The sequence below is a fragment of the Loxodonta africana genome, chromosome 8 (assembly GCF_030014295.1).
Source record: "Loxodonta africana isolate mLoxAfr1 chromosome 8, mLoxAfr1.hap2, whole genome shotgun sequence".
Lineage (NCBI taxonomy): Eukaryota > Metazoa > Chordata > Mammalia > Proboscidea > Elephantidae > Loxodonta > Loxodonta africana.
Genome location: NC_087349.1, coordinates 21,700,678 through 21,714,395, shown reverse-complemented (window position 1 = coordinate 21,714,395; position 13,718 = coordinate 21,700,678). Strand labels below are relative to the sequence as shown.

Genomic DNA, 13,718 nt, shown 5'->3' with positions numbered 1-13,718 from the left:
AAAAAAAAAAAAATGTTAGCGAAGATTAAATTTTTTTTTTCTTCCCATTGATTTTCCTGAAAGATAGTCTGGGGACATCGCCTCACTGCGGACTTCTGGTCTGGAAGATGCACAGGTGTTCACTTTTGGTGGTTGTTCATGTGGACCCCCCCTTCTCCGTCCCTACCACCGTGACCCATGTGGCCTTCTGGATGGACTGGCATCCCTCTAGGCTGAGAGCTCATGGTGCTGCTCAATGTGTCTGTACTGAAAGGCTGCTGTCCCACCCCGTCCGCCTGCTGAGCCGGAGGCTTGGTATTGGCAAGTGCAAAGTAATCTTGAGATGCACTTAGTTTATTTTTAAGCTGGGCTGATTTTTTTTTTTTTTTTCCTGTTAGTAGAATTGGGGACCTCAGCTTGTTACATGGATTAGGTGAAAACACAAGGGATATGGACCTCTTTCCTCTTCTCCAGGTATTTATTGACTTTCCACCAAATACTCCAGATTGTACCATACCCTGTGCCTATGCCCTTTTTAAACTTGGCCTTGAGATACTTTACATTCCATGGTGTGGGCTACCCTTGAGGTTTAGCTTCTGTACACATCTGATTTCCTAAGTGATTTTACCATGATTCCAGCAGATTTCCAAGTGATTTCCTGGCTGTCTCCCTGCTTCTGAAGCTGTAGGTTAGTTGCCTTGGGGCAGGAAACTGAGGCTTTCTAAAAGCAATTGACTTGTTGTAGGGCCTTGCCTGAGGAGAGGTCCAGGGGGCATCAACTTAGAGCACATATAGGGTACTTCTACCCCTCCCAGGAATATGAGTCAGCCCTCCTACTCCTTACCTTGTCTTTGGCCTATATAACTCTGGCCACCTGTTTACAGGGAAACTAAACCTCTTTGTTGCAGGTACCAGTTGTTCAACCCCATCCCACCCACATCTGATCAATTTCCTTATATTTAAACCCTGGTGGCATAGTGGTTAAGTGCTACGGCTGCTAACCCAAAGGCTGGCAGTTTGAGTCCACCAGGTGCTCCCTGGAAACTCTGTGGGGCAGTTCTACCCTGTCGTATAGGGTCGCTATGAGTCAGAATCGACTCAACGGCAATGGGTTTGGTTTATTGCTTAGCTTTAGAGTAGCTGATAAGACCTGGCAATAATTTCATTGTGGACACCTGACTTCAGGAGTCAGTATTAGTTTCCTAGGGCTGCTGTAACAAAGTATCACAAACCAGGTAGTTTAAAATATCAGAGATTTATTCTCTTAACACTTCCAGAAGCTCCTTCCAAGGGCTGTAGGGAAGAATCCTTTACCTTTTCTAGCTTCTGGTGGTTACCTTCAATTCTTGGAGGTCTTGGCTTATGGCCAGCGTAACTCCACTCTCTGCCTCTGCCTTCACATGGTCTCTGTCTGTCTCTGTGCCCGTATTTCCCTTTTCTTATAAGGACTTATTGGACTTAAGACCCACCCCCACCCTCAATCCAGCATGATCTCATCTTGACTTTATTACATCTGTTGTTGTTGTTAGGTGTTGTTGAGTCAGCTCTGACTCATAGTGTCCCTTTATACAACAGAAGGAAACACTGCCCAATCCTGCACCATCCTCACAATTGTTTTTATGCTTATAGCTACTGTGTCAGTCCATTTTGTTGAGAGTTCCTCTTTTTCCCTGACCCTCTACTTCACCAAGCCTGATGTCCTTCTCCAAGGACTGATCCCTCCTGGTAACACGTCCAAGTATGTGATACATTGTCTCACAGTCTTTGCTTCTAAGGAGCATTCTAATTGTACTTCCTCCAAGACAGATTTGTTCGTTCTTTGGGCAGTCCATGGTATACTAAATATTCTCCAACACCGCAATTCAGAGGCATCAGTTCATCTGCAAAGATTGTGTTTTCAAATAAGGTCACATTCACACATTTCTGGGTGGACATGGATTTTGGAGGGACACTTTTCAACCCGGTGCAGAGTCGTCTTTTTTTTTTTCCCCTGTTTTTATATGTTGTTATGGTTATGACAATACTTTTCTGAGAACAATTTACCTTAACCTCAGCCCTTAATTGGCTTTGTTTCCAATATGACTCCTTTTTGTTGCTTCTAAAACATTATTAGCTAGAATGTTCGAGTGATCTGACAGTTGGAATTTTGAGGCAGCTGTCCTTTATCAAATTTCCATGTTCATTTTTAAAATGAGTTTTTGAGGAGCAGACCGTTTGAAAGGATTTTAATGGTGCTCCCTGGCAGTGTGACTGAACTTTATGTCTGTACAACATGCTGTTTTTAAACTCATCAGTGGGAGCCGAAGAGGTGTTTGGAAATGGGGATTCTCGACTCTGAGACTGCAAAGATGCTTTCAGGCTGCTGACCCAATGTATCTCTTAGGTGTAGGTATGTAAGCCTTGGCTGTGACCTAGCCAAGGATACACCTTCATTCTGTAAAGATAGACCCTGTATGTTTGCTAACAGATACCACATACTTGTTTCTTTTGACACATAACCATGTTTATCTTAGTATGCATAGCCTTCCTCTAGAGTGTTAGTTCCTTGAGGAACATCCTACTTCATGTGAGATAAACATTAGTCTTTCTTCTTCCAGCTCTTTGGGCAGTAGACTCTTTAGTTCACTTTCTCCTTTTTTTCCTCAGTTCTTCCCAATCTAAGACTATCTCCTGAAGAAGGATGAACAGCAGTCTATGTTTGGTTGCAGGAGATTTGAGCGGAGGGGAAATGCGGCTTGTAAATTCAAAACCTAAAGGCTCTTCTGGTTCTGTGCTTGTCTTTTTTCAAAACCTTCTGACTCCAACTGTGTTAGTATTGGGCCGAGCTAGCAGTGCTGCTTTGATTCAAGCATTGTGGTACCAGTGGCAAGCATCTTTGTGATTGTCCTCTTGTTGGTTCCTCTTGATTGTTCTTAACCTTGTCCTGGAGAACTTAAGACACACTGAAATTATATACAGTTTTTCTTTGGAGTCAATTCATTAAAGAAAAAAGAAAAAAAAAAAAACAGATTTTCAAAGGATTCTGACCCAGAAAAAGTTAAAGAATGGCTTTACCATGTCTAGGAATCCTTTTTGTGCAGATTTACAAATCTTTGTCAATTCTTATATCTGTGGGGCCATTAAATGCCCAGCTAGTTGTCTCTATTGGTATCAGCTGTCTTTTAATTGTTGCTTTTTAATCTTAGGCCCAGAAAATCAAGCCATGAGTGAGTTGCTCTCTTACAATTGTACAGACATATGTGGCCCAACCCTAACACCGTCAATTCTTCGTTTCCAGGTCAACGTGACTGTGGACTACATTAGACCAGCCAGCCCAGCCACAGAGACGGTGCCCGCCTTTTCTGAGCGGACCTGTGCCACTGTCACCATTGGAGGAATGTGAGTGTTCAAGCCGGCAGGGACTTGGCTGATATGAGTCTCTTCTTCCTTTCTCCCTGCTTTGCTTTCTCTTGCTGATTCTCTCAACACAGTGGTTTATAATAGTTTATGTGCCAGTACCACTTTAAATTTGCAAAGTACTATATAATTGCTCATTAGCTAATTATTTACTTTTATTGTTTTTATTTATGATTTATTGGGCTCTATAGGGTCTCTGGAAATCCTGGTGGCATAGTGGTTAAGTGCTACGGCTGCTAACCATAAGGGTCGGCAGTTTGAATCTGCCAGGTGCTCCATGGAAACTCTATGGGGCAGTTTTACTCTGTCCTATAGGGTCGCTATAAGTCAGAATTGACTCAACGGCACTGAGTTTGGTTTGGTTTTATCTGGTCTCTGGAAATCCTAGTTGTGTAGTGGTTAAGTGCTACGGCTGCTAACGAAAAGGTCAGCAGTTCAAATCCAATGGGTGCTCCTTGGAAACTCTATGGGGCAGTTCTACTCTGTCCTATAGGGTTGCTATGAGTCAGAATCGACTCAATGGCAATGTGTTTTTATAGGGTCTCTGTGAGTTGGAATCAACTCGATGGCAGTGGGTTTGGGATTTACGTACTTGGCCAATGTAGTACACATTAGTACTATTAATAATGCCATTTATTGAATGTCAACCAGACTGTAGGTACTATCCAAGATTTAGTTAGAAAAAGTCTCTGCATCTTGGGTTCAGTTGTAGATACATACACACACCCACACCCACACCCACACACCCAAACTATCCAAGATTTAGTTAGAAAAAGTCTCTGCATGTCGGGTTCAGTTGTAGATACACACACACACACACACACACACACACCCAAACTATCCAAGATTTAGTTAGAAAAAGTCTCTGCATGTTGGGTTCAGTTGTAGATACACACACACCCACACCCACACACCCAAACTATCCAAGATTTAGTTAGAAAAAGTCTCTGCATGTTGGGTTCAGTTGTAGATACACACACACACACACACACACACACACACACACCCAAACTATCCAAGATTTAGTTAGAAAAAGTCTCTGCATGTTGGGTTCAGTTGTAGAGACACACACACACACACCCAAAAAAAGGAAGAATAAGGGAGGCTAATTGGATGTTTTCTTTGTATAGAGATGTAATCACTAGGTGACAGGTCTCCCTCCTCTACTCTGCTGCCTGTGTTCTGGATATATTCCCAGGTCTCTTGCAGCCTAGCTGACGAACAGAGTCTTTCAAGTGCGGTATCTGGTAGGGAAGGAGGAAGCCTGCTGGGCCATGCTTCCACAATAAATATTAGAACGATCAGTCAGTCCCCAATAGCAATTCTCACTCTGCATAAAATATACCAGCATGGTAATTGTTTCCTTCTCTATTTAACGATCTTAAATGCTGTTTGTTACCAAACTGGTGTTTTTCTTTTCTTCAAAAGGGGCATAGTGGAGGGGAAGAATAGGCTTCTCATCAAAACAGGGATTGTCTTATTGAAAGTACAGCGAAGCCCGTTAGGAGCAACACCTCTAACTGCAGCACGCCTCTAAAAGGAATGAGACTCTTCCAGTGACTTCCTTGGTAGAAGCTCTCCCATCAAACAGCCTCTTTCCCCTCATTCTCACTGTCACCTTTGGAAATGACTCTTTTTAGCCACTGTTAACCACTGCGGTATTTCTTAATGTTGTTGATGTCCACACAACAAGCATAGATCTTATGTTTGTTAGAGGGAGTGCGATATAGGCTTTTGATGCCGTTCCCTGAAGACCATCACAGGGTCAGGTTTTGTTAGAAGCAGGTTGAAGGCAGATCAGATAAACTTTTGAAATAGGGAAAAACTAGGACCCATTTTGGTTATTCTTCTATCTATATAACTTCACTAATGATTTATTACCAATTTGTTGTCACTTTTTTAGAACCAGATCCATACTTCCCAACTATGGAAAGCTGAAAAGTTTATAGTTCCCTATATGAAAAATTTTGCTGTCACAAACAAGGAGCAGCCAATAGGTAATGGCTCCAGTTGTACCTAATTACTGACAAAACGACAGCACTTCTGTAAAGATGCACGTCTTTATTTTTGGCAGATGGTCTCCACCAGTGTTCACCTAGCAATCCATTAGAGTAGATCGGCTCGTTTAGTTAAAATAAGTTTACACTGCTTAAGATGAGGTATTCTGGGAGTGTTCCATAGGGATTATATTTTAATGGACAATTTGAGGCAGCTGGCTTAAATTTTTTCTGGAGCAGGATTTGTGGCGGCCTCTGTGGCATAAAACCTCAGGGTCTCAGCTGTGTTGATCCTGACCTTGACTGAGATTACTCCTTCATCCTGACTCTCTGCAGAGGTGAGGTGACTCTCTTTCACCTAATTTTGGTTAGATTCCTGAATTTTTGGAAGAAGGTGTCAACCCCGTATTCTGTTGGGTCAGTTAACAATACAAGCTGGTTGGTCTAAATTGACAGCATAAAATATCTGTACTCTACGTTCATGACAGGGATGATAACCTTGACCTTTCTGCTTTCCAGTTTCTGTAATCAGATGGGAAGAAATACTATTTTTGTTTGATTTCTGTACAGTGTATCGAGATACTTAACTTGTCATCTTGGATTAGACTGGCCTGGCAGGCTATCTGGAAAGCTTTATGCATTTCCTCATAGAATTATTTTTACTGAGCTTCACCTTGTGGTTAAACGCTGGGCTGCAGTCAGGAGAAATACAGAAATTGCTGGTATTGTTGAGGCCATCTCTCCCTATAAAGTACGCTCCCTAAAGACAGTGATTTTTGTCTTTTATTCCCTGTGGTAGCCCCAGTATCTAGTGGATAGTAGCAGCTCAGTAAATTTGTTGAATGATTTGTTGACTGTATTGCACAGTGTTCCTTTATGAAGAATGCTAGGGAGTCCTTAGATGGCTCCTTACCTGGGTTGGCTGTTTGTCTTGAGCTACAGGTTTACTTTGATCTCATCAATACTATGAAACTCGTAACTGATAGTTTTCCTCTTTAGTTTGGTTACTGGAAGCCCAGTGCCAAAGATAGAACATCTCTAATAGCAGCATACTTTTTGCACTGTAACCTTACTCGTAGCTTCTCTTTTTTTCCCTTTGCCATGCTTTTATTTTTATTTGCCTTTTTCCTGAACTTTTTATACTTTGCAAATCACTTCAAATAATATTGTAGAAAAGTTGAGGCATTAATAAATAAGAAAATCCAAATCACTCAGCTTACATTCAGAATTAAGGTATACTAGAAGCCTTCTAAGGATCTCTGGTGGTACAGTGGTTAAATGCTTGGCTGTTAACCAAAAAGTCGGCGGTTCAAACCTACCAGCCACTGAGCAGGAGAAGGATGTGGCAGTCTGCTTCCATAAAAATTACAGCCTTGGAAACCCTATGGAGCAGTTCCACTCTCCTACAGAGCTGCTGTGCGTCAGAATCAACCCAATGGCAGTAGGTTTGGTTTTTTGGCTTAGAAGGCAAAGAAGGGAATTATTTCAAAAAATACTTCTCAAATATTTTATTTTCGTTTATAATGTACACACCTTTTCAAATCATTGTTATATGGGCAGTATAGGTCAGCTGTTAATATGGGCAGTATGACAGCCGTTTCATTTTCTGGTACGTTCCTGTTTGGATGAGGGCTTAAAGTCAGTAATCACAGAACCCTAGATTTTTGTGATTTAGATCCCCTCATTTGTCACAGTTCTCTTGCTCGTTTATTTTGAGCCATTCCTCTTTATTGAATCTTTTTAAAGCATTCAGCTATTTTCCTAAACACAAGTTCTTTCTTTGTGTACTCATATTTCAATAATTAATACAATACTTAATGAAGTACATAATTAAGGAATAACCAAAAACAAATGACTTCACTGGTTCAGACAGAGGTGCACAGGTGTGTTAGTGAGGCCCTTGTCGGTGAGCAATAACCAGTAGGTTTTGCTGAGGGAAGCTAGTTATAAGAGCTTCTATGGTCTGCATTGCCTCTCTGAAAGGCAGGCTTTGTTTGAGCTTGTAGAAATGTTGCAGAATTAAGAAGAGATCCGATCCAGGTAATATCTGCCACGATATATGGACGTACACACATACTGTGAGTTTCTGTTATGTAGGTCTTCATAGCACCTACTGGCTTTCCAGTCATTTAAGTTGTCAGCTGGGCTTCTCTGACTGTGGAACAGCTTCTGTGAAGCTGGTGATACCAGGGAAATGAGAAGAAAGAGGCAGATGAGATGGCGTCTCTTACTGGGCTATTTCAATACAGATTTTTAGATGTATTTCACATGTCAAAGTGGGTGAATGTCTATGTCCTCAATAGGATTCAAGCTGATCCCTCTGTTCCTCCTCTTGATGTGTGGGAGGGAGTCGAGTCACAAGATCCTGGAGCAGCTTCCCTGGTGTGATGCAGGCTTTAGCTTGCCATCTCCTGCCCGCAGGGGAATCAATGAGAACAAGGTTCATAGTTCCTGTAGTAGATCAAAATTTTTTCCTTGATTAACTTCACTGTGGAGTTGGCAAGAGTTGTTATCTGTTAATCAAAACAGTTTAAATAAAAAATAAAAACATCAAACTTTGAGTGGTTTCTCATTCTCTGACTCCCGGGTTGGGAATTAGCTGATCCTTTCAGGCCTGGTTTGTGACATGAAGCTGTTAAGATGGTGCTTCCTGTTAATTACTTTTTATTGTATTTAAGACACTTAAATAACTCTTCTTGTGATCTAGTCTTCTGTGTAATTAGCTTCAGTGATTAAAATCTCGTTCTTTTACTATTGCCAGAGCTTTGTGAAGAGTGAGATTTTTCTGGGGTGACCTTTCCCTGTGCTGGACTTCCCAATTACTTTGAGCTTCAATTTGGCAAACCCCTGTCATCTGTTAACTAGTTATTCATTTCTTTCTGCATATCACATTTTCAAAGAAAAGTTTTAGAATAAAATTTGTTCACATTTAGAAAGAGCCATCTAAAAGCTGTACCTTAGGGTCAACCTTCAATAAAGCTTAGAGTCAGGCATCCCACATACACTCACCACTACCCCTCCCCACTTCGTCCCTGGAAAATTGTCACCTGTCCAGAAGGTATGATGCCACTTAAATATTTCCCCCATTCTTTCGTATTATATGACATATCTTACAGTGGTAGGAGATAATAGACAGGGTGCATTGTGGGAAAGTGGAAGAATGACATAGAGATGGAACTATGGAATAGGAACAATTGGAAAATGCCAGTCAATTTTCCGCACAGGGTTACAGTCTTTGGAGAGGCAGTTTGGTTTTGGTAGGAGTGTTAACCCTTCAGGCAGTTTCACTCCACTGCTTCCCTATAGTATCTCCCCCCTCAGCCCCTCCATGATGCACGTGTAGCCTCTCTTATTCCCCTTGATGCCTGTGGGAGGATGAGGCCGTACTACTAGAGATGTTGTTGGAGATCTGCTGGCATGGGAGGTCTTAGGTGACTCCTTTGCTCTAATGGTCATCACCAGCAGACTCAAAGCTGTCCTTAGGAACTTCCTTTGTATCTTCTTGGATTCTTCATAATAGAACTTGGCTTTATGCATATGAATCAGACTATGAAATGTGCAAGGAATATGACTTCCTTTGGCTTGTTTTCCCCCTTGGTTCCAGTTTGCAAGGATACTTTTTTTCTTCAGCTGTTCTATTAGTGACTGAGGCATTAGATTAGGTCTTGTCCTTGGTCCACTAGAAAATTCCTTTTCTAATCCTAGTTGCATTTTTCTCAGCCACAGTAGGAATAAGTGTCATACAGTCCCCAGCTTTCCTGGCTCGAGTTCTGTAGCTTTAAGGCTTTCACTGTGAGGCCAAACGGTCTATCTCTTGGAGTTTTCAAATCTTTTGAACATACTAATATATGACTTTCAAGCTAAATTGAGGAAGAAAGTGAGTGGCCTCTTAAAACCCTATTTTTGGTCCTAGCATTCTTACTCAGTGAGGCCCACATCATCCTGAAGTCCCCTCCAGTGTCTGAGGAAGTGCAGTGGCAGCATTCATGTCAGTCTCTTGGTCACGGGGTAGGATCTAAGCTGCCAACCCTTTTCTCCACAGATTTATTGCTTACACTTCATCGTATTTAATCAAATTTAATTTTTTTCTTATACTTTTTTTTAATTTGAAAGAAAAAGACAACACCAGAATGAAGAACTTTTTCTTAGATGAGAACCATCTAGTCAACTCTTCCACATCTAAAAAGAGCAGCTTAGGTTGCTTTTGGAAGTTGTGACCTGGTTGGTTGTGTAACTAGGCTACTTCTGCTATGCATAGAAGGACACTTATCTACCATGCTGAGGACATTGGAAGCATCTGTGGCATTTAGTCTACAAATAGCTGAGTAACTGGACCTATCTCCTGGTATTTCAAGTATAGCAGTTGTTTTCATGGACTCATCTCATAAAACACTATGAGAAGGAACTTGGCTGTTGTACAGGATTCAGGCTTGGAGTCAGGAAAATACTATTGAGTTTCTAATAAATCTTTCAAGTATTTTTGTAGTATTTATGCATTTTCCACTCTGAAAGATAAGGAAATTGGAGCACTTCTCCCTCCTTTTAAAAAAGTTTTATTATTATTTTTCTATTACCAAGATTTATAGCATTTACTGCACTTCTCCTCTGTCATTGTAGTTATCTTCTAAGCTTTGTGTATAAGTTGATCCTAAAATCACTCCCCACCAAAATAGCAATACATAACTGGTTAAGTCTTACTGCTAGACTAAGAAGTATGATACTGTGATTAGCCCTGTAGCAAAAGACACAGTTCTATGTTGCAAAATGCCCCAAACTAAAAAACAAACTTGTTGCTATTGAGTCAATTCCAATAAATGATGACTCCATGGTAAAGGGTAGAACTGTTCCATGGGAATTTCTCGGCTGTAATCTTTATGGAAGTAGTTCAGCAGGCCTTCCTTCTTTGCAACGGCTGGATGGGTTCTAACCACCAACCTTTAGGTTAGCAATCGATTTTACAAACCACTTGCACCACCCAGGCCCTCTAAGAGATGTTAAATGAGTTCTCTCTCCCTTATCCTATTTGCTCTTCTTCATGTGTAGCTGCCGCTTATATCTCAGGTCATCCTTTTTGTGGTATTTCATTTCATTTCAATGAAGAACCTTGAGCAACTGTTCATGTGTGGTTGGTAAACTTTATGAATCCTTGTATGTCTGAAAATACCTTAATTTTGCCTGTATTCTTGGTTGTTAATTTTACTCTAAAATTCATTTTTTCCAGAGAACTCTAAAGGCATTGTCTTCTATTATTTCATCAATGCTTACTTATGATTGTAACTTACTTTTTATGCCCCTGGAAGCTCTTATGATGCCCTGTTTATCTTTAGTTTTCTGAAGTTTTATTAAAATATTTCTAGGTGAATCTTATTTTTTCTGCTGCGTACTCAGTGGGTCTTTTAAATCTGAACACCAATGTCTTCAGCTCAAGGAGATTTTTTTCTGTTCTTTCTTGTATTATTTTCTTTTGTCTCTGCCCTCTGCTTCTGGAAACTGTACCTTATGCTTCATGTCTCTGGAAACTTTTCTCTCATTTAAAAAAAAAAAAAAACTCTCTTCAACTTGTTCTTCAAGATTTTTTGCTTAGCCAGCCAGCCATGCATATTGACGCATTCTCATTCATTCCCTCTCTCTTGCTTATTTATCCATCATTCATTTACTCACCCATTCATTAGTTCATTTGCAGGTATTTATGTAATGCTTAGTATGTAGAAAACACTGTGTTAGGCATCAGGTATATGTTGATAGTTTCAAAATGGAAGAGGTTTCCACACTCATAAAATTTTTAGAGGCCGTTCCCTTAATCTGTCCTGGTTTGTGTTGTTTTCATTTTAACACTCGTATTTAAACTTCTTGATCTCAAATTGTTTTGTCTTAATAGCATCCCATTCATAGTTTATAAATACAATATTTTCTCTGATATCTCTGAGGTTATTGTTTAAATTTTAAAACAAAACAAAAATCTCAGTTAACTATGTTTTCTGTTTCCCCCATGGTTAGATGTTCATTGTGTTCATTTTGTTCCTTTTCTTTTCGTAAGTCCTTCACTCTTGTGTGAGCTTTGATGTATATTTATGAAGGAAGGATGAGGCTGCTTCATACATGTTTTTGGTGTGGAGTTCCTCTGTGGTTGCATGGGTCATTGTCCCCAGGGGCTCTCTGTCAGGAAAGGCCTGAGTGGGCACGGTGCCTGACAGTGTCTAGGCCTGGAGCAGAAGAAGCAAGTGAGTTGCAGACCCCAATGAGCTGTTAAAGCCAGGTGGCTTTCCTCTACTGGTAGTGAGCTTTAGTGGTGTGTTTCATGGGTGGGGTTCTGATGTGCTGGGCTAAAACCGTCTCAGACCTGAGGCCTCTGCTTTCCTCTCAGGCTGCAGCATCCATCTAAGGTCCTTCCCTGGGAAATCCCCTGCTGTCTCATCTATTATAACACATGTTTCTTTGAAGCGAATTATCTCAATGGCGTTGGTAAATTGGGCAGTGTCGTTGGTATAAAGTAGAAGTTGTGGTGGTTCATAAGCAGTATTCCCAAGAACTTGAAAGTATTGAATAATAAGGGATGTGCTTTCTGACGTTTCAGAGAAAGTGCTTAAAACTCTGGAAGTCTGAAGTTGAAAAACCTGTAGCGGTAACTTCACTTCGGGTAAGTTGTGACTGCTTTAGTGGCTTCAAGAACCTCATGGCTTTCTGCCACGTTAAGCTCAGTAGCAAGGTGCAAGTGCAGTTGGAGAAGCTGTGAAGACATTTCCTCCAGTATTAAAACAATGAATGAGAAAGAAGGCTACACCCTGGATCCGATTTTAAATTGTGATTAAGATGGTCTCTGCTAGAAGCAAACCCCCTGCTACCTGATCTAGAAGGAGGAAGCATGAGAGCCCCAGGAGTTAGACTGCTCGGGCAGTAGAGATTTAACTGTGCCTGTATTTTTTGTATTTTTAGTAAGATCCTTTTTGCCAGAGCCTGGGCTACAGAGCTTCATAGGGATTAAGCGATCTGCCCATAACCCTATTTTTCCCACAAGCCCTGTTTGTTTGATTGTTTTTTTTGTTTCTTTGTTTTTGGGCGGGGAGGGGGGGGTTGGTGGTGGGTGCAATTTTGTGGAATGTGAGATTTTCAGGAACACACGTACAAGTAAGTATGCCGTAGCAGAAATTCCTGTACTATCTTGTAACAGTATTTCTTGGGCTTTAGCCAGGGGTCAAAATTCTCTGCTCTTGGCAGTTTCCTGGACATTGGGGTAGTGGGAGAGGCTGACCGGCCCAGCTCTTCCAAATGTGTTTCCTGATGAATTGCTTCAATGAAGCCCCTAAAGCCTACCTACTCAAGTCTTTTGTACTTGTCAGTAAAGGCCCTTCCTTAGTGTTTGTGCTACGGTTTTCACCCGCTACCTGATCCCCTCTGCTTTCTGTCCTTCAGGGTTTGTACAAATTTTCTTATATGCTGTTAACATCCTTTCTTGCTTTCCAGTCCCATTAGGGCTTTATTTTTTTCTCATTTCTGTTTTTTCTGTCATTTCAATGGGCTCTTATAAAGGATGGGATGTGGACATATGTTCTTAGTCTCCCATTCTGACCTTTTGGCGAGTGCAGTTGGCATAAGGAGCAGAGACGTTTGACACGATTCCCAATAATCACAAATCGTGAGTCTTTTATATGTCATTTCTCACCTCTTTTTCTTTACATTTCACATGGTCAGCACAGTACAAAGGGGTAAGAGAAATTGTTGTTGTTAGGTGCCTTCGAGTCGGTTCCGACTCATAGTGACCCTGTGCACAACAGAACGAAACACTGCCCAATCCTGAGCCGTCCGTGCAATCATTATTATCCTTGAGCTCATTCTTGCAGCCACTGTGTCAGTCCACCTCGTTGAGGGCCTTCTTCTTTTCCGCTGACCCTGTACTCTGCCAAGCATGATGTCCTTCTCCAGGGACTGATCCCTCCTGACAACATGTCCAAAGTATATAAGACGCAGTCTTGCCATCCTTGCTTCTAAGGAGCACTCTGGTTGTACTTCTTCTAAGACAGATTTGTTCGTTCTTTTGGCAGTCCATGGTATGTTCAATATTCTTCTCCAACACCACAATTCAAAGGCATCAATTCTTCTTCGGTCTTCTTTATTCATTGTCCAGCTTTCACATGCATATGATGCGATTGAAAATACCGTGGCTTGGGTCAGGCGCACCTTAGTCTTTAAGGTGACATCTTTGCTCTTCAACACTTTAAAGAGGTCCTTTGCAGCAGATTTGCCCAATGCAATGTGTCTTTTGATTTCTTGACTGCTGCTTCCATGGTTGTTGATTGTGGATCCAAGTAAAATGAAATCCTTGACAACTTCAATCATTTCTCCGTTTAT

General features: G+C 41.2%; 1 protein-coding gene across 1 annotated transcript in view; it reads left to right on the top strand.

Annotated features, from left to right (window-relative positions):
* Positions 1-13,718, top strand: part of SND1 (staphylococcal nuclease and tudor domain containing 1) — a 487,657-nt gene that overhangs the window by 220,637 nt on the left and 253,302 nt on the right. Inside the window, exon 12 of the mRNA XM_003407249.4 lies at positions 3,257-3,357. Within this exon, the coding sequence (XP_003407297.2) occupies positions 3,257-3,357 (101 nt within the window). The remainder of the gene's footprint in view (positions 1-3,256; positions 3,358-13,718) is intronic.